Source organism: Frieseomelitta varia, unplaced genomic scaffold (assembly GCF_011392965.1).
Source record: "Frieseomelitta varia isolate USP_RPSP 00005682 unplaced genomic scaffold, Fvar_1.2 scaffold_428, whole genome shotgun sequence".
NCBI lineage: Eukaryota > Metazoa > Arthropoda > Insecta > Hymenoptera > Apidae > Frieseomelitta > Frieseomelitta varia.
The window spans coordinates 201,304-228,565 of NW_025110177.1; the positions used below are offsets into that span (position 1 = coordinate 201,304).

At 35.6% G+C, this 27,262-nt stretch overlaps 1 protein-coding gene across 5 annotated transcripts in view; it reads right to left on the reverse strand.

The window, feature by feature from the left end:
• The window catches only part of LOC122531935 (rap guanine nucleotide exchange factor-like), a 227,733-nt gene that overhangs the window by 9,950 nt on the left and 190,521 nt on the right, over window positions 1-27,262 (reverse strand). Inside the window, exons 1-3 of one of the 5 annotated variants that reach the window (XM_043660269.1) lie at window positions 24,522-25,766; window positions 12,171-12,246; window positions 3,663-3,764 (exon numbers count right to left, since the gene is read on the reverse strand). In XM_043660269.1, coding sequence (XP_043516204.1) covers window positions 3,741-3,764; window positions 12,171-12,246; window positions 24,522-24,832 — 411 coding nt within the window. In that variant the 5' untranslated portion in view covers window positions 24,833-25,766 and the 3' untranslated portion in view covers window positions 3,663-3,740. Of the gene's footprint in view, window positions 1-3,662; window positions 3,765-12,170; window positions 12,247-24,521; window positions 25,771-27,262 lie in introns of those variants that run through there. The other 4 variants (XM_043660270.1, XM_043660266.1, XM_043660268.1 and 1 more) reach the window with 4 other exon arrangements.

Genomic DNA, 27,262 nt, shown 5'->3' on the forward strand with positions numbered 1-27,262 from the left:
AATGTATGTAATACAGAAAAAAAATTGACACAATATATATGTATATAAAGAAACAAAAAAAAAAAAAAAAAAAATATGAAAAAAAAATGATAAAATCACCAAAAAAAGAAAACAAAAAAAAAAAATTATTCCAATTAACCAGCTTGGTATACGAAGTGAAATTAATACGAAACTCAAGCGTACCTCCGAAGACTAGCTGGCTAAAAACTTTTCCAATAATCATTCAAAATCGCAATAACTCGTAATTTATCGCCATCGATCGATTCGCTAGCACGAAACGAGCAACGTCTCGTTCGACTCGTTAAATCACTCTGAATCGAAGCTGAAGCGAGTTTTCCAAATTAAATAACTCCGGTTATTCGACTAATTTACGCACACTTTCCGCGTTGTACTCCGCTAAATACATGCGATAAACAATTTACAAGGGTGGGCAAACGCACAATATCGGCGAGTATTATCGCGGCGAGCGCCTGTCCAAGCGAACGAACGTGAAATCGTTGCACGGACAGATAGATGGAGAATAAAATACGCTTCAGTTGGAAAAACACCGGTTGGAGTACAGACAGAGAGAGAGAGTTGGGAAAAAGCGCGAAGAGAGGTAAATCGCATAGGAAGATTAGAGAGAGCTCTTAGCATTTTTCATTCGAGCTGGTTTCGATGCCCGTCGGACACCGTCCGTTGCAAGAGCGCGTTATTACTCTCACAGGTGGACTTCACCGAAATGCTTCGTTCCTCGTTTAAAACCCGCCAGCCTCCACCCACCGAGTCGAACGAAGCTCCGCACAATAAGCTCGGATAACGCGCGCAGCTGAAAAGAGAGCCCGAGAGAAATGGGTGGGGAAAAAGCAGCGCTGGTACACTGGCGAAGCCCGCTCGCTTTAATCTCTGACATAATTTCGAAGACACGCGGTACACACGGCAGGACGGACGTTTGGCAAATCTCGTCGATTCGTTTCGATGACGTTTCGTGGAATTTATTTTCTAATTTCTTTGTGGAAAACTGAAACTGAAACCGCGACGAATGTCACTATCGATCTCCGTTTTAAATACGTACCTCTCCACGAGAAATAAAAATTCATCGATGTGTTTCATCGACCACTTGGCGCTGGCAAACTGATTGCGGACCGTAACGAGCGACCGAGCCGTGTACAATTAATTGATACGATATCTTTATCAACTCGTCGAATGGTACGATATCACTGGGATAGAAATTATTGAGAGGTAATATAAATTTATTATTTGCTTCGACTACCTAATTATACTTAAATATACTTAAAACTAAGGAAATATTGCAATTTTGGGACAAAAAATTCTCGACGTGCGTGCCATTCGAGCGCAAGAAGTGAAGAAGTTTTGTACGAACATAAACGATCTTTACTTTAATATTTATAGTACGAATTTTTGTAAATGTAACTATATAACTGTTAGACAAATCTGTTGTATCATTGTATGACTACAATGTTAGTACGACCGTTTAAAAATAAATAAATAAATTATTGGTGGGATTTAATGGAATTGTACAGTTATTTTTAGTCACTTTTCAAATTCCAGAGTTATTATTTCGGTTTTATTTTTCGATTTAGGTATGTCGATCGTTGTGTGGTTAATATTAGGTGGTGTTATTCTGATATGTATGTGGGAAGTAGAGCAAAGGGTGATTCCACATCTAAAAATGAGTCGAAAAGGAAGAACAAAATTTTCTCATTAAAGCCTTCGTATTCGAGAGAATCGAGTTTGAAAATTCAACGAGTAAATTTGAAATCAGCAAATTCCAGACGCGACAGAAAAGAACAATTGACAGGGAAATACGAAGATAAAAAAAAAATGTAATGAAATTTCTTTTATAAGACGCTTCGACTTTTCGAAGAAAGTCGAGTTTGAAAATTTATCAATACACCAAGTGTACCAAGAGATTTTCTAAGTTTATTTTCTTAAACAAAAAAAAAATTTCATTCTAGATTTTTTACATATCTTTGCACGTAAAACATCGATTATTGTCCAGTGTGAAATTAAAGCTGTATTCAAGTATACTTGATAAATTTTCAAACTCAATTTTCTCGTAAAACGCGAGTTTTAATGACAAAATTTTATTCTTTCCTGTTCGACTCACTTTTACGCGTAGAATTCTTTTAGATGCAGAACACCCTGTATATTATAATTATCTGCATTGACAATTATTAATATGCCTATCTACAATTACAACGGAATTTTATTTGTTACAAGTTTATGTAACAAAAGTTGATCAACTTCCAAACAATCTTCAAACAGATGAACTCAGATAATCATGTAGAAAGATTCGACTAATCTTCGGTGTTAACGGAAAATTTCGTTTCAACGAGCGTTCTGTTTCGTTCAATGAATCGGTCGATCTTTTTCAAGAGCTTCCCAGAGTCGTTTCGAGAAGTCTTCAATAATTCACATCAAACTTTCCACACAACATCGAGACAAGGTTTCAACTGGACGTAAAACAAGAAAGACTGGACGAAAACAGAACGAGAAGATAACTGGACGAACAATGGAAGAAAGGGACGTGATAGATCGCGGAGGGGATGAAAGAGAAAGAGAAAGAGAAAAGAAGGTTAAAGGTTAGACGTCCAATTTGTAACAGGTCACCGAGAGACGCCCGAGGCCGTGCACACCGCCACGAATATTGCCATCGACTTTCCTCCGACTGATTCGTGATCTGAAATATTCTTCTACCCGTGTCCGAATTGTTCCACGAATCGGTGCCTAGATTTCAAATCGGACAAATTGAGGGGGAAAAGAACATTGAAACACGAGATATCTGAATGAGAGAAGGAGAAAGATGGATTGTACAGGGTGGAAAGAAAAGTCGGAGAATTCTACACTTTCCATTTGATGGAAAAATCTGCCACAGAATTGATCTTTTTTTTTTGCATTGTATTCTACTCATCACGAAGGTAAAATTTCCCCAAGGAACCATAGATCGCAATCTAACAGTTCTCCTGAAAAATGGCGAGAAAGCTAACAGTGGAAGCGCGTGCGTTCTAACAGCGACTTTACAATTCTGGACGCGTGGATGTCCATTTTAATTTTCGTATCACTAACATTAGATTTATCATAGTAGCATCAATGTGAATCTAAATAATCAAATGATAAAATTAACCAAAATTAACAATACTCGAAACAGTACATCTACGCGTTCATAATCATTAAGTCGCTGTTAGAACGCACGCGTCCTCAGTGTTAAACTTTTTCATCAGTTTCTAAGAAAACTATCAGATTGCGACCAATGGTTTCTTGGAAAAGTTTCACCTTCGCGATGAGTGGAATACAGTACAAGAAAAAAAATCTTTTGGTCTTGTAATTCAAGATTAAGATCAATTTTTCAGCATGTTTTTTGCAAGTAAAGTTAATGTCAATACGCTGATTTGTCGATCAGTGCGTCTTTAATATTTAAATGAATCAATATTATGTAAATAGTCCCACATTCGTGGAAAAAAATACACAACTGGGTGACGTATTTCTCGATTCACGTGTCCAAAGGGATGAGAAACTGTACGAGCATCCGCAGTTTGCTCATTAATGCTCGACAATAAATCTTTTATTCACCGATTGGCACGGATCTTTAACCTTCGAAGAGAATAGGGGACAATACAGGCACTGACGAATATCACAGTGGATTTATGGCTCTGTTCGAAGTGATTCGTCCGCTCGATGTCTCTTAGATTTAGCTTCCGCGGTGATGGATTACGCGGAAATCCAATTCAACCTCTGTATTACAGCCTGTCTGCTCTGGCCAGCTGTGTAATTCACGACGACGATTATTACATACGTAGACACAGATTCATGAAAATGTTCGAACAGATATATATATATATATAAATATATATTCGTTACAAATACACTGCCGCCCAAAAATTTACAGATTTCGAAAACAATGATGATTCTACACTCTCAAGCAAATAAATAACATCGCAATGCCATTCTTTCACAGCAACTGCAATTAACTGCATTTAAAAAAAGATCAAAAGTGTATATTTATAATATTAAAAAAAAATTCGTTCCGTTTGAAAGACAGTTACGACAAATGAATACATTTAATGATTTTAAAACGCACAGAACATAAGTAATGTCGTTTTCTTCAAATTTAACAAATATTGCCATCTAGCGACAATAATTTAACTTACCACAACATAATCTATATTCTAATTAAATCTATATTGACATTTAACGTGTTTAATTATACATTATGCACAATTAAATTATATTACAGATTAAAACTGTATTAACTCTTAAATAGAATAAAACTTTTTGTAAGGGGTCAAAAAAAAAAAAAAAAAAAAAACAGAAAAAGAAAAAAAATGACATTACTCATGTATTGATAATTTATACGTGATAGTTATGTATCGACAATTAAATATCAATTTTCTTTTATTCGGCTGAAACTTTTCGAGTGAAACATCTCCAGCTTGAAACGCGATCTTTAATAATTCATTACGCGCGAAATCATTAAATATAACTGAAACTAGAACGCTCGAAGTTGCCGTCTAATTATTCCTCACCTCGGGAGGATCCTCACCGTGCTTCCCTGTAGTCGCAACGGAGTTCCGTGCCTTATGGCTTAACGAGTTCCTGCAAAGATTTAATACCAAAAGTCGCGATCCCTCCGTGTAACTGTAATACGTATTAAAGCGTCTTTGTTCTCAATGGGAGCGTTTCGCGTATCGCGTTACATTTTTTCCGCTTGGAAACTCGTTTGCAACCCCTTCCCATCGCAAACGCAATTCCACGGCGATAGTTCCCGAAACTTTCCAACACTGCGGCAAGTTCGCGGCTCCATCTTCGTTAACCGCGATCGATCAATTAACTCGCGATGAAACGGAAAAACTCGGCGACGCGTGAAGTTGAACTTGCGCAGATTCGTTGTTGAAATGAGTTACGCAACTTTCACGTTTGATTATGTATGCGGCGATGTATTCTCGAGGAACGAGTTTCAGGTTTTAGCGAACTTTTTCCTTCGTTTCCCTTTTTTTTTTCTTTTTTTTTTTTTTATCGAGCTTCGACGTTTAAACACGAGCGAAAATGTTAGTCGTTGGACGTTTTCCCACGTTTCCACGAGTGATTCTCATTTTCATGCGAAATATCACGACGCTCTACGAATTAACGACGTAATTAATCAGCACTGTTTATTTGTTATTCGATTCGAGTAATGACAGAACGAAAAAGAAATTGAGAAATTGTTGTAAAATTGTTTTCTCGATCGACAGAGATTTTTAACAAACTAACAAAGGAACTAACAGAGTGGCAAAAACAACAAATTTACGATTTTTCTTAGAAACTTTATATACACGTGAAACAGTGTGTTTTTAAAGGATTTAAATGATCTTTCGTAAAATGTGTACTCCATTGAATTGCAAGGTTTCTCTATTTTCTTTCCTTTAATTTTATACTTCAATCGGTCGGCAGTTCCAGTGTTAATTAGATATTTCGTATTAATTGCAGATAAAGATCGTTCGATTCCATTTGCTAAAAAATATGTTGATAATATTTAAGGCACAAGTGGAAAGTTTCCAGCTTAGTACAAATATTCTCGATATATTTAACAGTTATGATATTCTTTGACATTTAAGATGCTAAAATTGTCATTGAAAACAAGAAATAATAATGTAAGATAATTATTCACTACAAATATTTATGTCTCTTTAATGCGCAAAAAAAAAAAAAAAGAAAAAATTCTTATATCTGTACACTTGAATTTCTAAAACAGCTCTTTTCACAAAAATTGTCGTTAAAAGCAAGTTGTACAAGTTGTACGAAGTTATAATTATTTACTGCTTGTAGAATATTCATGTTTCCTTAATGCGCAAAAAAAAAAAGAATAAAAGAGAAGAAAAGAAAAATATTCCACAAAATCATCATAATTCTAAGTACGATAATGCAGTTAATCTCAGCGGAGGAATAATCACTAGCTACGATACGCCGCATAATGGAGCGTTGTCAACCGAGGGACCGAGATAATGCTAGAAAAAACAGTTGAAACAGACGAGAACAGGAAGTTGTTATAGCACACACGGAGACGGGTGTCCACGGTACAATGACAACGCGTTGCATAATCCAAAGTGCACTCGCGTTCTGCACTCGCGCCTGCCTTCCTATCTTTCATTTTTAATCCATCCGCTGGCCATCACTGGATCACCAACTGTGTCGACGATAGTTTTCGTTTTTTTTCGTCTACCGAAATGATCGAAATCGTCAATTAACAGTCGTAATTATCAGTGGAAATCTCGTGCATTTTATTCGTACGTCTTTGAAAATTTGAATAGCGTTGTTAATTATAATTTTCTCTTCTACTGCATCTTTCGTTATATCTTTTATATTATTGTCTTGCCTTTTACTGTCCTCTCTTGCTTCTGTCAAAAGTTTGCAAAGATTTCATCAATAAGTGAATATTCAGACACTTACTGTGCTTAAAAAACGACGAAAATTCGAAAAATGATGTTCAGAATCGTTACATTTCTTTCCATTTGATATTCACAGTTCAATAAATTAGCAAAAAAAAAATCGTTGAAAAAGAGAGATTTCAGTCCATTTGGATTCAGCGATGAAAAAATTTACACACTATGACAATTTATAGCATTTTCGAGAAGAAAAGCATCTTCGTTTTGTCATCTATTACCCGAGTGTGAAAACTCAGAATACAGTTTGAAAGTAGAGGCTTCAAGCTTTAAGACAAGCCCAAGTTCATTGTTGCATGATTTCTAAAAAAATTATAACAGTTTCAACGCTAACAAAAGTCATTGTAAATATATTTCTTTGGTCGTCGATAGTCTTAACATTAACTTCATTTTGCATTTTAATTACCATTTTTTAGTTTTGATCGTGTAATTTGTACTTTTGTAAGAAAATGGATCCTAAATAGCAATTCATTCCGTTCAATAAATGTTATTTCGCTCTTTAAATTTTTAAATTTCTCAAAAGTGCGCGACTAGTCCAGGATGAAAAATTTCCTCTTTTTCGGTACCAAAAATAACGGAGAGAGAAAGTGAAAAGATGCAGAGAAATCGTTCAAATATTTTCATCGATCAGATATCTTATCACCCCTAGCTTGTCACTCGATAACGAATTTCCGTGAATTTTCAATCGTATCGCCGATGATTCACAGCCGAGGATTCTCCAACACTTTCAACACGTCGTTCGGAATTAAAAATTTCCAAAACACGCAACTTGTCACTTCTCAGATGTCACTTCTCAAAACTTCAAATCGATAAATTCGTCGATTGTTGTAGATTCACAACAACATGGAAATATATTTCTATTGCTGAGAGTGAAGGTTGAACAAAAGTTGAAAATCACTGTTTCGCGAAGGATTAACCTTCTAAGAACGGGGTATTTAAATCCCCCTTCGGATTTAAATCGCCAGGCGATGTTTAATTTTACATGTTTTCATATAAATTATTGTAGTTTCTATATTTTCTAAGGTTAATCGAATCAAATAAAGACTCAAGCTACTCAAAACAAGAAGAGAGAGCCCGTCGATATATCGGACATTCGGCTTTCTCAGATATATATATATATATATATATATATATATATCGGACATTAGTACTTAGAAGATTAAGCGTTAAGTATCAAACGTTAGTGAGGTTCGGTGAGAGAAAGCCAAGATGAGTTTCAGACAAGGCGGGATTAAAGCGCGATAAGATGGAAAAGCGGAATGTATGCGGGCTACTTGAGGATTCGTGGCCGGGATAAACGAGTTTCGTTTACGAGAACAGTACATTGAGAATGTCATGGTGCGTGACGCTGGTTTTCTGCTCGAAACGTTACATAATGGGAGTAATATACTCTGTAAAATTTACGAAATCTAGCGAACGAAGTTTCTTAACTAAGAATAGAATATCGACGTGAAATATAAAACTGATGACTCTAACGAAAATTTTTTAAAACGTACGTTTCTGTATTTTTAATTTGTAGCTTTGAGATAGTCTTTTAATGACAATGAGAGAAAGAAAGAATCTGACAGTATAATTCTTTAAGAAATATCTTTAGAAAAATGAATTCTTATATTGTGTTGAAAAAATTATTGAATTCCTCTTAAATTAGAAAATTAATCGAGAATGATTGACGATTGTATTTTACGATTATTATGTATATACATATTTGACAGTGATCTATAAATCGTAAAATATTCTTGAGATTCTGACTGGTCGGTAAAACAGAAGATCGTGTCGTAGATGGCAGCACGAACCACTTGATTTCACTCGCTGTTTGAGATGATTAGAAACAAAGGAAGCAAATCGTTAAACAGAGACGTCGAATCCTTGCTGATAAGTTTTGATGAATTTCAAATATCCAAGCCATTATCAAAAAATTGTTGAAATTATCACAAAAGTTAAGAATTTATTGTCACCAGTGTACTAAAATTGAGAATGTTTCAGCAAACAGATCAATTTTTTAAATACTAATTTCATTTCTGATCCCGCTGCCCTTTTGTCAATTCATTCTGAATCCGATCACAAATTTCCAATATTCAAACAATTTCCTTTCTTCCCCAAACACAGCCACGATAGATCCCCGGTTCTAAAATTAAGAATTTCCCGCTTGAAATTGAGAAATCTTTTCGAATCTCAGACTCTCGAACACCACAACGTCCTTTATTAAAAATCTGCCCTCCATCCGAACTTAATTGCAAATTTCGAACCCCAATATTCCATATTTCTCGACCAATTTCTTTTCCAAACACTTCCATAATAGATTCCTTGATCCTCTAAAATTAAGAATTTCCCCCGGAAATCGGGAAATCTTTTACAAACTAATCTCAATAATTCACACACCACAACGTTTACTTAAAAATTTCTGATCCGTGCCCTTTCATCAATTTACTTTGAATCCGATGGCAAATTTCTAATATTCTACATTTCTCAAACAATTCCTCAAATAATACATTCTTGATTATAAAATTAAGAATATCCCGCAGAAATCTTGTCTCGAAAGAAACTAATCTCAGAAATGCATCTCAATAATTTGCACGTTAAAACGTCTATTTAAAAATTTTTGATCCTCTGCACTTTCATCAACTATCGCTCTGAATTCGATCGCAAATTTCCAATATTCTACATTTCTCAAGCAATTTCCCTTCTTTTCCAAACGCGACAGATTCTCCGGTACATTCTTGGTTCCAAAATTCAGAATATCCCGCAGAAAACTTGTCTCGAAAGAAACGCATCTCAATAATTTGCACGTCTATTTAAAAATTTTTGATCCTCTGCACTTTCATCAACTCGCTCTGAATTCGATCGCAAATTTCCAATATTCTACATTTCTCAAACAATTTCCCTTCTTTTCCAAACACGACAGATTCTCCGGCACATTCTTGGTTCTAAAATTCAGAATATCCCGCAGAAAACTTGTCTCGAAAGGAACTTAATCTCAGAAATGACACATCTCGATAATATCACACACGGCAACGTCTATTAAAAATCCGCTCTCCCGTCCGAGCCCAATCGGAAATTTCGAAAAACTAATATACTTGCAATAAAAGTATATTAAACTCTTCGATCTCCGATATTCGAACACGTTCCTCGAACAATTTCCCTTTGAAGAGCACCCTTTTTTCCCCCCCAAATGCCGAGTCGATCACGCAACCCGCCCCTATATATACCCGCCAAAAACAAAAGGATCATCCGATCGTTCGGCTTTTTAGTTTTTCAATTCACCTCCTATCCGGAGTAATCGTCCGGGGTAATCGCGATCACCGGGGCGCGAATCTAGAGGGAAACAGACAGAGAGAAAGAGAGAGGGAACTCGATGCGGTGCATAACACACGCCGGAGGAGAGGAACTATTGATTAACTGTCTGGCACGTTGCGTCTCCAGTCTGGACAGCATTGTCTTTCATTATGCGATATCACTGCCGCGTCCGGAATAGTTCGCGAGCAAATCGTGGCAAGCAGGCTGGCCAGATCGCGAAACATAACGCATGCCAAGCGTGCGCACGCTAGCGGGTTTTCACGAATGTGGGACAAACCGGTCGGAAAAAGAGAGAAATTCGCGACTCGTCGATAGTTGTAGTTCCCCTGGTTTTCAACCTGGCTTCGGATCGACAATAATTGGAGAAATAGGGGACAATGGCAGAAATGATAATGGCAGGTTTATCGATTTTGGATTCACAAAATAAGAACAGACGCTACGACTTGCGATTGTCGTCGCAATTCTGCTCTCGGAAACGATTCACACGAGGCGTGGTTTTTGAAGAATCCTTACGACCAAGGCCGAGATTATGAAATTTACTTGAATGAAGAAGATCGCGCTTGAGCTCGCTACTCTAGGCGAGAAGTTTTCGACTTCGAAGCATTTGAAAATATTCAAAAACATCGAAACAAATATTTATACTAATATACTTGCAATAAAAGTATATTAAACTTAAGCCAATACACTTATAATAAACTATTATAATTCTCATATTAAATTAATATTAATTTCCCTACAGTATTTTGCAACTCAGAGACGAAGAGTGTTTGCGCAAAATAAAAGATAACAAACGACTGCAGAATAGTTCGTTCTGAAGTGATTGAAAAAAAAAAGAAAGAAGAAATTACAAAAAGTAATTTCCAGTTGTGAAAATGCTGGAGAGAATATTATATTATATTGAGACTATTGTTTACATTATGGTCAACACGGTACGCGTCAACGCGAATAGAACGTTCAAACGCGTGGGTGGGGTTTAAAATTGAATTACAGTCTCATTTCCAAGGGAGAAAATGTAGCTGTTGAAAGATTATAAACGTAGAAGTACTTTGCCTGCAATTAATTAACGTAATGGAGTATAATTAGCCCGGTGACTCGATTCCTGTAAGCGATACTCCTTCAACCAGCTTTTTACAGTTTTTTTTCTCGAAGCTATCCCGAACGCTGATCTTGCAAAAATGCAGAAAATAACGCAGAAATCACGAACGCGAACAAAATTAAATCCCCTGGACATGAATTATAACGTTTTTCAGTATTTTCATCAACCACGTTAATTCACGTATATTGAATCTTTTCTTCATTTGATGAACGACATCGATGTACAGAAGTCCCCGAGTGATAATTATATTTTGCAAAAACCTTCCACAAAATACAAATAAAATTCACGTGTTCCGAGATCAAAAGCTTCCAAAAAATATTACACGAATTTATAAAGTATTTGATATAGTAAAATATTTAATATTTAATAAATAAATAATATTTATTAAGTAAAAAGCATGACAACAAATAATGAAAATAGAGAGAAAAATTCTAATAATAGTAATAACACTCGAAATATATTACAAATACTAATAATATTCAAATAAAGGAAGAAAAAAAAAAGAAGCATGGGTTTATTCAGCCTGATCGCACAGAACGTTTGAAAGCGCGATTTTCCGAGTAAGTTACGAGGTATGGCGACAGGTAGCATTCTCCGTTTCTCCGAGTGAAACTCGGGAAAACTTTCGCAGTGAAAACGAATTCGCGGAGCAGAATTTCGCCAATTTACCAAATTTTTGTTGCGAGACGCGATCGCGCGAAGTAAGCAAAGGTCGGGCGCGAATTTATTTTCACAAAAAAAAATATATAATATATATATATAAAATAATAAAAAATATATATAATATATATAAAATAATAAAAAATATATATAATATATATATAAAATAATAAAATATATATATAATATATATATAAAATAATAAAAAATATATATAATATATATATAAAATAATAAAATATATATATAATATATATATAAAATAATAAAAAATATATATAATATATATATAAAATAATAAAATATATATATAATATATATATAAAATAATAAAAAATATATATAATATATATATAAAATAATAAAATATATATATAATATATATATAAAATAATANATATATAATATATGTATAAAATAATAAAACATATATATATAATATATGTATAAAATAATAAAACATATATATATAATATATGTATAAAATAATAAAACATATATATATAATATATGTATAAAATAATAAAACATATATATATAATATATGTATAAAATAATAAAACATATATATATAATATATGTATAAAATAATAAAACATATATATATAATATATGTATAAAATAATAAAACATATATATATAATATATATATAATAATAATTATATATATATATAACACGTTATTTTGAAAGAGTACTTACGACAATCATCTCGGAAGGCTCGAGAACGAAGCACTCGTTGGGTCTCCTGGCGCTGCCACCCGTCCGCTTCCCAAAGCTGCAACAGAAAAGGCAAGCGGCCCGGTGAAAATCTCCTCTCCTCGTGAAAGAGAATTATCCCCGGACGTGTTATTTACGAACAGGGAGCTTAAATTTTATTAAAATCTCGCAAGTCGCGGAAGCTTGAATGTTACGAGTTTCTTTTGTTTCAACGCCGTTGACGATGTTGAAAAGTGAGTTGTCCCGTTCTTACGGAAGGACTGCTCCCCTTATTGCGTGGTTTCAGGCTTTTTGTATGATATTTCGTTTATTGTTTAAATTTCGCAGTCGTACAGGAGAGTAAACAAATTGGATCGATGAATAAGTATGTTGGAATTTAGAAGCGTCAGTAACGAACACATTTATATGACGATAGAAGTATTGTAAGTGTAGGAGGATGGAAGAAGTTCAAATATACTAATTTCTTGTGAAAGATGGATCGCTATTGCGATATTTTTGTTTTGTTTTATCGATATGTAATACATAAGCGTCACGACGCGCAGAGCGCAGTAGGTATTTTTACTCCTCTCACGTTTTCCCATAAATAACGTTTGTAGAGTTGAACCATTTTGGACGCTGGGAATATACTCGTTGCTTCTTTTTTTTCTTTCTTCTTTTTAGGGGGGAAAATTTAAGGGAGTTTACAACAAAAAGTACGTCTCGAATTTCAAATTTATAGATGAGAAAGCTCGAGGAAAATTTTGATCGACGTAATGGGATCAACAATTATTTGAAAAGTATCAAATGGAAAAATCAATCGTGAGAACCATTCTTTAAATATTCTCACAAATGTTTAAACAAATGACTCTCTCGGTTACAACGAAACATTTCCTTCTATCTGGAATAACCGTCCATGAAATAACTAAAATCAACAACCGTATAACAAGTAAAATAATATGTATTTAATTTGAGATGATAAAATATTTTTCAAACAGTACTATTTCTCAACAGTGTAATATGTATTTATTTATAATTTCAAAATGATGGAAATTTCATTTATATCGTCAATCGTTCAATCGTGTTTTAAACTTTTGCCGCAGAAAAACATTTCTCCTTGAAACGTTCTTTTCAACAAAACCTATAAAATAATACATAATTTAAATAATTTTCCAGACATTCTACAACAAAATATTTCTTCTTGAAACACTGTTTTGAACTACGACACCCATAAAATAATATATATTACAAATAAACTGCAACAAAATGTTTCTTCTTGAAACACCGTTTTAATCACAAAACTTGTAATAAAATATATAATTTAAATAAAAAACTTTCTAGATATTCCATTTAAACAACAATCGCGTGCCATAAGCCTCTCTCTTCTAACTTTTCATATTCTCCATCCCCAAAATCACCCCTACTCCGATACTAACACTTAAAGCTCCCCCCACAACGTGTACCAACAAATGTACAAGCGACAATTTGGTTGGTTTAATGATGCACGGATATCGACGTCACAACGCTGGATGATCCCGATTTTATCGCCCTTCGTTAAAGGGTTGAACGCGACGAACGTCGAACGCACGTCATAAATTTCTTTCGCGCAACAATAACCACCGGGGCCGAGTGTTTGGAATAACGGGCGGCGGGAGGGCGGTGAGGGGGTGCGCTCCATCGACACGGAAGTCATCGCCGGAAATGCAATTTATCAACGAAACTCTCGTGCACGAAGCAATATCCACGAGCCAAGGGGTCGTATAAATACATCTATTGTTGCGGCGTCCCGGCTTTCAAATGTTTACGATCTGGCGCGGAACGAGAGCGATCGACAGATGTCCCGCTCCCTTCTTTTCTGTTCGCTCCTCGAATTAGCCACAAAGTGTACAATTTCCCGAGTGCAGAGTGTGCAGCCTCGGCCAAAAAATATTACACACGACCTCGACAAATTTTTTAGGCTTGGGTATTGGTTTTATCACTGATAAACAATAAATTTCGAAAGAGATGATCCGAATGATATATATATTATTTAACTGGGTAAGTTACTTCGTATCGTTTCTGAATTAATAATAAAAATAAATTAGTTGAAACAATGATTATTTCAAACTGTTACTTTTCAATTCAAACTAAAATTTGCTCTCGAGCTACATCTTTCTTATCTCTAACGAAAGCATCTTCCATTTATTTTCGATTAAATGAAATCTTGCTTTTCCAAAAATTTCTCCAGTAAATCACGTAAATCCTCCCATTTATTTATAAATTAGATACACGGTACATTTATATCGTGTTTATCTGTCAAAGTGATTCACAGCTAAGGTAAGCTGCATTCAACTAAATTAAGGCCAGCCAGCTCTGATTCGAAAAGGTGGCTCGATAAAGGTCTATAAATCTCTATTTACGCAACATATCCACGTGTGAATGGGATTACCGAAATAGCCCCGGAAAATTGCGGTCAATATTTCCAGAACACCTTGTATCTCGAGCGTTCTCCGCATACACACACATACACATCTAGATTTCGTTGTGTAAAATAATACAGACTGCACGCACAAAGGGAAAATTATGCCAGGAGCCAGGTTCGCGGGCGCCATTATTGTGTTCGATCTCCAATTCTCGCATAACCGCGGGTGATTTTTTATCGATTCGATTCGAGCACGATTGTACACTTAACACAGAATTTGCACATTTTTGTTAGAACGATCATTTCATATCTCAGGAAAGAATCCACGAAGAAAAGTGAAAAACATAGTGTTCTTTGAGAATGCAAGAATTCTATCAAGCACAACACTGTTGTTTGACTTAACTTTATTTAACTAATAATAACGTAGCACATTTATAATATAATATACATAATATAATATAACACTAAATGACACGTAATAATTAAATAGAATACATAATAATTTATAGTATAATGATTTATAATAATATAGAATATACAATAGTATAATATAATATAACGTGTGATTTGTAATAGATTGAATTTTTGTGCAATAATTTAAAAGTATCTGCAAGTGAATTTGTCAAATCAATTAAATTAAACAGATTGTCTGTCAACTTCATTCTACACGTAACACAAATACCATTAAAGTTACTAATATATTAATACCAATGAAATTACTGCAAATGCTATGAAACTGATTAGAACAATAACTAATAAAATTATTATTACAAAGACTATTGAAGCTACTGAAGCGAAGGCCGTCGCATCAAAATGCAAATAGAAACAGTTGAATAGAACGACTTCTAATTCGGAATCCTCCTTTCCTCTGTTACACAGAGGGAAAATTTCACGAAGATCGATAACGCGAACCACCTCGCGAGAGTTAAAAGCTAAATTCGGGATTGAAGCTATCATCCAGGGGAATTAGCGTGTTCAAGGCTCCCGCCATACCTTTCCTATCCCGGAATGCTAATCCATTTGCCTTAATAAATTATGATTTCTGCGACGGTGTACGCATACATGGCTACCGTGCGGATCTCGCTTCCAATTAAGGTAATTAATGCACGACGAGCACGCAACCGCTGCTCGGTTGGAAAAGGCTCCGAAGGCTTCCGAAGAAATCTTCTAGCTGCTCGATCATCCTCGGCTGTTGCCTTTGCGTTTAATCTCGACGAAAATAGGACAGAACGACGGTGTTTTCCTGCTGAACGTTTCCCTGCTGACGGTAGCAAAATATTGGAATCAGAGAATACTCCTTTGTGAGACTCGAGGGAAGAAAGCTTCGTCTTCAACGAAGACGTTCCTCCGAAACTCGTCTCGCGTAATGCATCCTTTTGCCGTTGAGTAATAATTCTTCTTCTTTTAATTTTCATTATTTATAGTCCGCCTGAGTGGGTTATTATCGACTCGGAAGTAAATCTTACATAATATTATAAAGGTTAGATATCTTATAAAGGTATTTATTATGAAGGTTTATTATAAAGATTGTCTTGGAAAGTGTATTAGTTTTAGGACCGCTTCTTTATTCTTTTGGTCAGAGCTGGCGTTGAGTAATAATTCTTTCTTCTTTTAATTTTCATTATTTATAGTCCGCCTGAGTGGGTTATTATCGACTTGGAAGCAAATCTTACATAATATTATAAAGGTTAGATATCTTATAAAGGTATTTATTATGAAGGTTTATTATAAAGATGTCTTGGAAAGTGTATTAGTTTTAGGACCGCTTCTTTATTCTTTTGGTCAGAGATGGCGTTGAGTAATAATTCTTTCTTCTTTTAATTTTCATTATTTATAGTCCACCTGAGTAGGTTATTAGCGAGTTGGAAGTAAATCTTACATAATATTATAAAGGTTAGATATCTTATAAAGGTATTTATTATGAAGGTTTATTATAAAGATTGTCTTGGAAAGTGTATTAGTTTTAGGACCGCTTCTTTATTCTTTTGGTCAGAGATGGCTAACTGGCGGTTCGCGAGCCCTTGCTCCTACCCCCACCACTAAACAAGTGGAGAGATGCAGTGGAGGGGGGTAGCGCTGGCGATCAGGAAAGAAGGGGCAAAGGATCGCGGACCGCCAGTTAGCTAACTCTGTTTTAAATGTTATTAGTCAGGGAAGGACTTGTGTTTAGTTGATGTATATTTTCTGCATTGGACAATAATATGTTCGACTACCAATTGAACTATGCACAAATCACAATCCTTGAGATTGTAATTTAGTCGTGTAGAGAACGAGCAATTGTCTTCTTAAAAAAAATTCATTTTTGATTGATATTAGCCAAAAAAATTCGCACGAGGATTTCCATTTGTTGTTCCAGTTTCTTTTGAACTGAAAAGTATAGAGGCAAGCTGATGTAGTCGAGATTCGATGAGTTAGCTGCTTTATCCAATAATAATTCGTAAATAATTCTTCCATTGCTAAGAAAACGTGAATCATTATCTCTTTCTTGAAATACACTCCCTAAATATATCAAGTACGCTGTTCTCTTAACTGTTAACTTAACTGTTGACCGATATGGAGTTAAAATAATTTAGAGTTAAATTACGTAGTTTGGGAATTACTCAGTTTGCCCTCTGGAACCATGATAGTTTAGAGTTAAATTAGTTTGTTACTTAGTTCCGTAGTAATTTTAGCAAGTATAGCAAGTATGGAATCAATTATCAATTGATGTGGAAACATCAGAATTTACAATTGAATTACTTTTAACTGGAAAGATTTAAAAATTGTTTATTTAACTGAGGACAGGAAGTACAAAATAAAATCAAATGCCGCAAATTTTTGCAATTCGACACAAATTTCTATTATCATTTATGATCCAACGATGCTACTTGAGGAACTCGTGAACGATTTCCATGAAAAAAAAGAGAAAATTCTGAAGAGAAATAAGAAATTTGTAACACAAAAACGATGAATGAACACTGTTGTACGATGTAGATATTAGAGTCGATCTCCTAGATGAATCGTCCTTTAGAGTCCTACTTATCTATTATATAATCATATACTCAATATAATCCTAGCTCTATGAAACCTCTAGCCTAATTACGTGCGCCAGCAACCACCGAGAATTCCAATTAATTAGAATCTCGATTAATTTTCAGCGGCACGAATTCAATATTCTGTCAATGTTGCATTAAGAATATTGAAATTTACGATAAACAGGATAACGGAATGCGAAAGCAAATAATACATTTCTATTCATGGAATAAATACAAAAGAGATACCAAAGCCAAAAGGATTAAAATAGCACGATACGGCTGTAACAATAACACTGTTGTAATATTGTAATAATAGTTGATATCATTATTGTTATCTAGGTCAGAAGAGTCGAATTTGGTATTTAAACTTGCACGACAGATGCAAGGATTAATCGACATGTACGTAAGCAGTATCAAAAACGAAGCCTTGACAGAATATACGACAGTCATGCACACTGTACCTTTACCAGTTTAATCGAACTAAACTTCGTCATAAATTTGATCCACCGTTATCAAATTCAAACTAAAATCGATTTGCCATGAGTGCAGTCCAATGATACAAATCAAGGGATTCCGAACAACTAACAGGAACAACTCCTCAACTAGAAAATTTGTACAGCAAACGTAACGTAACATAATTTTCTAAACTGAAGTAACAATTTATATATTAGTGAAACATATAACATTTTCGATAACATTTAAATTAAAGTTCAAGAGCATAATACAACGTTATGCAGCGAACGAAACGCATATATGGATTTTTGACATTAATAATATTTTGCATGATAACAAAAGGAGCAAAATGTATGTTATTTTGTAGGATGTTTTAGTTTTCCTTAAAAACATGTATGTTACCATCATTCTTGCAAATATAAATTCTTGTTTTCGTGCACCATAAAGTTCCCTATTTACAGTAAACCCTTAAAACTTGCTGTACGATTTTTCTTTCGTTATTTTACTGAACTACGAACTTTTTTCAAATTAGAATTAAACGACAAAAATTCAGAAAATCCCAACATTTTGTTATCTGACCTCAATGTTCAAAGTCTAATAAGATTGCAAAAAAGAAATCTTGCAGCAAATTTCAAGGAATCGTCGTAAACAGAAAATTTCAATTTTCAAAACCATCGTGGATCAAGTTACCAAAAAAGAATTTTTCAACGTTTTTTAAAATGTGAATTTGAATTTTTATAATTCTTCAGAAAAAAAAAAAACAAATTTGAAATAGTTCGAAGGTAGAAGCTTTACGCTTTAAAAAATGAAACCAAGTAAATTCTTACATGACTTTCTTTCACGAAGTTTGAAGCATCGACGATTTTTCATCGTCGTGTGTTCAGTTATGCTCCGTGCTGCGAGCTGAGAGATTGAACCCAAAGCAAGAGGAGCACCTCTTAGCCAAATTAAACAGAAATTTCGCTCGAACTTGATCGAACTAACGCTAGCTAAATACACGCATGCACTGACAATACGTTGCACTCCATTAAACAATCAGTTTTCCACTCGTTCGATATTGTATCCTACTCTCTGTTCCACCAACACCATAACCGATCCTTCTGTTTCAACGCTTCGACAGAGCTCGGAGCACAACACGTAAACTCGCCGGAGAAATCGACATCGACGGGCATACACACGCTATGCACACGTCTATGGCGAACATAAATCTAGCGGTTTTCGTAATACGAATGAAGGGAATATCGACAGCCGTGTATCAAACGCGATTCAACGAGGATCGACCGAGAATTCGACGGCTGAGGGAAGCTTGTTCAAGGTTCTTGACCTCCCTCGTTTCGTCCGTCTTCCTTTTACGCGTCGCGCGTAATGCATTTCACACGTTCATGTGTACGCAAGTATACGTGTAACAGTGTGACTGTGAAAAGTTTTCGGCCAGAGTTTGAGGCCGTTTTTCCCGTTTCAATTTAAGTAAAAATTCTAGTTTACCATTTTGTCTATTTTAGAAAATAAATAATGTTTTAAATAGCTGTCGTCAATGACGAAAAAAAGCGAAAAAGTAAATATATGTTCTTGGGTTCGATTTAGATTTGTGTATATAATCTCTAATAGATTATTATATGTATATATTTGCAAAATTGTAATAGAATAAATATGATAAAATGAAGTATTATTATAAATGTCTGTCCACTTATCAACAATAATTTAGATCTGTGTAAATAATATATCTATAATAGATTATTATAGAGCTATACCTACAAAATTAAAATAGAATAAATATAATAGAACATACAATAGAATAATTACAGTAAAATGAAATATAATAGATAATTATTATAGATCTGTATTAACAATAATTCAATTCTATGTATAGAATATATCCATAATAGATATACAATTATTAATGATATCTATCCACAAAATTAGAACAGAAAACATAATTATGACAAAATGAAATATAACAGATTATATTATTGATTATTACAGATCCATGTCCACTTATCAACAATGATACTTCTTGAAAATTTACTAATAAATATAATAATACTAATAAATATAATAGAACATACAATAGAATAATTACAGTAAAATGAGATATAATAGATAATTATTATAGATCTGTATTAACAATAATTCAATTCTATGTATAGAATATATCCGTAATAGATTATACAATTATTAAAGATCTCTATCCACAAAATTACAACAGAAAACATAATTATGACAAAATGAAATATAACAGATTATATTATTGATTGTTACAGATCCATGTCCACTCATCAACAATGAGATACTTCTTGAAAATTTACACAAAATCTACGAGAAATTTAACAAGATTCTACTTAACTTTCAATTGCATTAAAATTCAAATCCAAATTCTATTAAATGTTTAATAAATTCTACTTGATTTTCAATTACATTAAAGTTCAATTATTTTCCAAAATTGAAAAAAAAGGCACTTATCCCCATTTCGCCCAGATACCAGAATCAGTTCCCATTACGAGGTATTGTCTGCACGTTACGAAACATCCCAGTGTTTGTAACACGAACGGATAACACGTGCGTCACGTGTGCGTGCGTGCAGCGAGGAAAATTGAATTCGACGTGGATCACGAGGGCCGGCTTCTCCATCTTGCAGAGCCGTTCAGTTAACCCCACAACGTCACCCTGGCTGCTGATAAGCGTCCTGGCGATTATAGTCGCTTCGTTTATGGACGAGTCTCACGTCCGTTCCTCCGACGTTACGTCCTCGTCGGGTTTCTCTTGCGGGTTTCATCGGCTCGTTTCGTATCACGTTCTTCTTTCTTCTCTCCGCTTATCTCGGGCTTCGTCTTGGACTTTCGGATCGAGATTAGGGATTTCACATGGAGCCAGATCCTCCACAGTACTCATTTCGAGTTTATTTCTGGGGAAAAGAGGTCCTCCCTCCAAATAAACTTTTTTACCTTGTGAACTCACATCGCCAGAAATGGAATCTACGCGTTGTTGTGCAACAATGTCTTAGAAAGGAAATTTAGGGGAGGGATTTCATTATCGGCGCGTGGTCTCGCAGCGAAATTGGATCTAATGACGTTTTACGATCGTCAAGTGAAATCCTGTGAAATCTCCACGGATGCGACGCGGAATCTGATAATCATAAATCTTGAGTCGCTTCGAATTACTTCGAGTTAACATTTTAACAATTCTCTCTTTCTCTCTGTCTCTCTCTCTCTCAACAGAGAATTTTTTATTAAATTTCAAAGTTACGATACTTGTACAAATTTAATATTTTAACACTTTCGTGGCGAGACGTTAGAACTGTCACCGTGCAATTTTATTGTTGCTTAACTATTTTAACTCAACTATTGTAATTTTATTAATGGTCCCGATATGATTGATTTCAGACTCTCGTTTGAACTATTTAAAAAAATACGGGCATTCCTGTCAAAATTAATATTGACTTTTGTTTGGTTAGAAACGTAATTGTACGAATCTATCTCATTTAATTATCATTTAAATTATAATGCAGAATATTTTGACACGGTTGTTCTAGACTGTTAATAAATTTATTTCCGTTAATATTTCTGAGCAATCAAAATCAAATATACGTGAAAGCGTCAATTATAATACTGAACTTGTTACAACGTTACAATAATATTTGTCACATAATTAAATATTTCTAACCAATTTTGTTTCCACGAAAACAGGACTCATTGCACACGTTTTCTTCCTTACGTTGTCTTCATCCAGTTCGATATTTCCAAAGAAAATGTTCCTCAGGATTTCACTCAGAAAGTGTGACTGCATTCGCGAAACGGTACCAGGCCATTTGACCTTCCGACAGCGTGCCAGAACGGATTTTCCTGGTCACTTGGTAACATTACCTACTCCGTTTAACCCGGAGAATGGCTCTCGAACACAGCCGGTTTAATGAAATATTTTCGAGTCGACTCGGTCACATCTATTATACACCGGTGCTCTCTCGTTCCATTTTACCAGCAGCATTTTATAACTGTTTCCGGCAAATAACGAAACAAGCAAGAATGACAAAAGCTTCTTTCTCGTTCCTGGCGTTGAGAAGAGTCTTCCCACGACCTCGTGGCACGAACTGTCCCGCTGCGTCTCACACACTCGAGTAATATTCAAATTTAGAATGCCTCCCTCCCTTTGCGATTCGCTGAGAAGGCGAGCTTGATAAATCTCGAAAATTTCGAATAGACGTACAACGCGAGAGTCTAACGTGTCAAATGTTCATCCAAAACGAAATTTAACTCTTTGCCCCCGACAAACTGATATTCTGTATCATCTGCCAGCAATTTTTTTGTTAAGCATCACATCAAATAAAATGACGTAACGTTAGAAACAATCATTCAAATAATTGACATAATTTTATTGATTTCCCAAGATGTGATGTCATTTAAATTTCAAGCAATCGTGCCATTTGCGGGTTTGTTAAAACAACTACAATGTACAAGATACCTTTCTGAAACTTTCGTGAGAAGCAATAAAGAAGTCTTTACGTGAATTATTGAGTGTCTTGAGAAATTTCCTCTGTTCTTACGTCACTATAGCTTTCTACGCGTTTTGTTCAGACATTATACTATTATACATCGTATCATATCAAACACAAGATGTATAATATACGTTCTATAACTAACTACCACAGATATACATAATTAATTGTCAGCAAATTGTAAAAAGAAAACATCTGAGCCGTTGACTAGATTTAAGTCCCCTCGGAAGGGACAGTCGAGTGCAAAGGGTTAACCAAACGCCTGTAACTTCGCGACACCTACGCGCAGGATCCTCCAGTGCTCTTATCCTTGCCTCCTGTTGATTTTTGTTCACGACCGAGCTTCCGTCGAGCTCAGCCACGCAGTTGTCGGCATATCCCATCGCGGACGATTTCGATCGACCAAGCCCGCCGATTACGAATTACGTCGTTAAATTTCAATTAAGGTATCAATGGCTGCCAGCCACCAGCCGTGTAATTTCATGCGTCGTGTATCGTCCGTACCGACGAATGGAGAGGATGAAAAAATGTAAGAATAAAACAAACGACGAGAAACAGAGAGAGAGAGAGAGAGAGAGAGAGAGAGAGAGAGAGAGAGAGAGAGAGAAAACAGAGGCTCGGCTGTCGCGGTTTTATGGAGATTAATTGAAATTATATTCGCATCGTAACGCACGTCCGTTCCAACGAGCGCGTTAAGCTGATTTATACGTTGGATAAATTTTCGTTACGATGTTGCATCGATAAAAGATGCAACGCCGCGTCAGCGTGAGCCGATTCTCTCTCTCTCTCTCTCTCTCTCTCTCTCTCTCTCTCCTCTCCCGTTAACGCGCGAAGAAAAACGCGCGGCGCCGAATTCTCTTCGTTCTTTCTGTTCGATCGTTAAGCGGAATCGCTTCAATATCGGCGAAAAAAATCGAAGGGAAAAATCGACGGTGGATCGAATGAAAGATTGATTTATGACTGGGCGCGCGCCAGTCGGCCAGGTGTTTCGTACGATAAAAATTGCTCGATAATAGATAATCCATTTTGGAGTGGAGAGGGTTGTTGTACAGGAGGAGTCGGATTTACCGTTCGAATAATGCACGATCGTGGTGATTTATGCTGCATCGGTGTTAATTTACGGGTACCGGTTTGGAGAATTAATTACCGTCCGGTGATTAATTTGCGTCGTACCGTGTAGATTTGATCCGTAAAGCGATGCTACTTGAAAAAGTGTATGTGACTGTGTAGATTTTGTGTTTCGTCGAGTATAGACGTATCTTTTGTCTACACATTCTAATAAACATTCTTCCATTTCGTAGTTAGATAATTAATGATTAATTAGTCTGACGTACCTCTGACGTATCTTTGTGTTTCTGCTGTGTGCAGTGTCGTATACTTTCAATTTTCTTAATTAATTTCTAAATGTTCCATTGACAAACTTCGCGGTCAATCATTCGTACAGAAGTACAATACTCGTTGAAATTTCCAAACTCCACCACAGAGAATCGTTGACGAGCATATGTATATGTATATGACAAACAGAGCGTGACAAAAAAAAAAAATATATATATATATATGTGTGTATGTATTTTTTTCTTATATAGAATTCTTTCTTATGAGGAAAAATAATATTTTATATTATATTATTTCTTATAAGAAAATAATTTTATACATATATTAAACATTAATATTAATATTTTATATTAATTATAATATTTATATATTATATAGTATATATATATATATATGTATTTTTTTCTTATATAGAATTCTTTCTTATAAGGAAAAATAATATTTTATATTATATTTATAATATTATAAAATAATATTATACAATAACAATAATATTACATTTAGAATATTATATAATATTTTATATTATATTATTTCTTATAAGAAAATAATATTATATACAATGACAAAATAATACAAAAGAAAAAAGACGAATAAAAAAGGAATTTCACAGAACTTGACCAAAGAATATACGCGCGAAGTTTGATCGAAATTTCGAGACTCACCACACGGAGAATCGTCTACGGGGGAAAGCCGGGGGCGGCGGTGGTTGTACCCGATGGCTCCTGTCGACGGACTCGCTCCTCAGAGCCTGGACAGCCTTCGGCACGGCCCTGAACGGCTCCTGCGACGCCTTGCTGATCACACCGGGGGGCAGATTGCCATTTCCAACGGTGTCGTTGAAATTACTCGCGCCGCCGCCGATGCTCCCACCGCCGTGGAAGCTGTTCCACCTTCTGACAGGACCTCTATTAGCAACATGGTGTCCGCTTCCGGGGCCGCTGGGACCGCGTAGTTGGCTCGTGTGCTTGTGCATCCTCTCTTGCTCTCGCGTTCGTCCCACTCTTTCTCAGCCCTCGGTGATCCCCCACGACTCGGATGTCTCCTCTTTCGCCTCCATCCTTCTCCTTCTTCTTCTTCCTCTTTTTTTTGTCTCCCTTTCCTCCACCACCCTCTCTCCTATTTTTCTTTCTTTCTTTGTTACCTCGTCGTCCTGACGCTCTCGACTACATCATCCAGGACTTGCCAACGTTCCTCTTTCTCTTCAATCCTTTCCTCTCCCCACCTCTTTCGTCTTTCCAATCAAATTGCGACGTGCTCTTAGTCAAATTGCAAGTCCTCTTGGACGTGTTTTCTTTCTTTCTTTTTTTNTTTTGAGGGGGCCTTTTCACGTACTTTTTGTCGTTTTACTCAAATTCTGAAGTCTGGTGCGACACGGTTTCCCGTCTCGCCAGGCAAATTGGGATGCCGCGTGTTCTCTACTAAAATCGAGAAGCCATCTGACGTGTGCAGAGGGTTTTAATCAGAGGATTTCGCACGTGGGGTTCCTTGGAAACGGCTCTTGAGCGACGAATTCGAAGTCTGTCTGTCGAAAGGAATTCAAATTCTCGAGTTAGAATTAGGGTTTTGAAACCGTCCGTGAACCAGGCCTTCATCGATCAACGTTGGCGAGCTTTCAAGAAAGTTTTCGTAGGATTAACGTCGCTACCTAGAGAAGTTTCGAAAGGATACGTTGTTTCCTTGGGGGCCGCTAAGTTTCGTTTCGTATGTATATTTGACTGAAATGCAGCAAGCACGTTGCAGAATATACCGTGAAGCGCAACAACCAACATCTTTTTGGTGCAGTCCAAGCGTGAGCCCTGAGTTGTATCCACAGAAGAAAAACAAAAAAAAAAAAAAAAAAAAAAAAAAAAGAAGAAGAAATCACCAGGTGATAAAAATTCACCAGCCTAACGAGACAATTCTCTTTCCAAAACGAGAATTCACTGCCTGATATTCAGTCGTTGGAAACCTACCGAATGTAGAACAATATTTCACCAATCCTGTTATCGCTGGAGAAGGTTTCTTCTAATTAAAAGAAAAAAAGAATCGTTGTAAAATCGCAACATTCGACAGCACCGATAGCAAAATAAGAAGGGAATAGAATAGTAATAAATATATTGAAAATTCGATTGTAAAAATGTGTTCGAAGAAAAAAAATTAAATTAAACAGTAGTTGTTATGATGACATTTAAATATTAATCGTAATATTTATTAATCAAAAGCCACCACAAAATTCTCAAGAACGAAGCGACAAATTCTCCCTAACGAAGCGAGAAAATCTTCGTAATTATTCTTTCGACACAGCTAAAAAAACCGAAATCACGAGTCATTTGTCAACTAACTGGAAATTGCCGAGATTCACACGAGGAGACAGGATTCCCAAGAATTCTCAGTGGTTGGTCTCGATCGTAATTAGGATCAAAAGTCGGCGAGCTTCCGTGTCGCGTAACGGAAGTCATTCTAAAAAAAAAAGGGGGGGAGGGGAAAGGTGATTCTCGTCATCTAAAATCCTTCGAATCGTGTCTCCCTCGAACACGATTTTACTACGTGACTAATCTGTTTTCATCCTTGCAAGAGAAAGAGAAAGTAATGGTGTCGCGATATCGCGTAGGTTTTCTCCCAACGTCTTATCAAATTCGTTGTTTGCGCATCGCTTTGATAACGACGAGGGAGAAAAGGTTGCCGATAAAATTCCAGTTAACCATAAAAAGATCGAGTGTCGAACGAATGAAGACATCGTATCATCGCCAAGCGTAAATCCTTCGATCCACCTTACGATTTCAAGAGCGTCGCTGATAAATGGCTGGATGCTTCACGATCGAATGAAGTTGCCAGGAGTGTCTACACTGTTCGTTGATTTTTACCAGGAAAAGTGGAAGGATACGAATCTCGCTTATGGCGTTCGCCGAGGAGATATTATTGGAAAAGTTTCGATAAAGACAGAGTTGATGGAATTGAAAATCTTCGTGTGACAGCGATACTCACTTTCGTTCTCTTTTCGAACACGCTTCGAGATCAATTTCTAGTTATAAATTAAGTCTTACACTGGAGTTTTAGAGAAATGTTTCTTCTCTTTTTATTTTATTGTTAACAGTTGGATTGGAAATTCTAGATCAGGTTAAGTTCGATGAAAATTTTAGACTGAGTTAAGTTTGATGGAAATTTTTCTAATAATTGCAGAGAAACTTCTTTGGAAGTTTAACGAAGTAGAAAAATGAAAGCTGAGCTTCCACTATTATAAAAATGTCGTAATTCCATGTTTATGCCATTTGTATAACATTAATGTCGGTAAGATAGCGAGTACGAAAGAGTTTTATCACAGTAATTACATCTTCGGGCATTGTTTTCATTTAATTTCCAGCATAAGATTTATTCATTTTACTATCTCCATAGGAAACTCGCGGGTAATTACGTTGAAGGAACT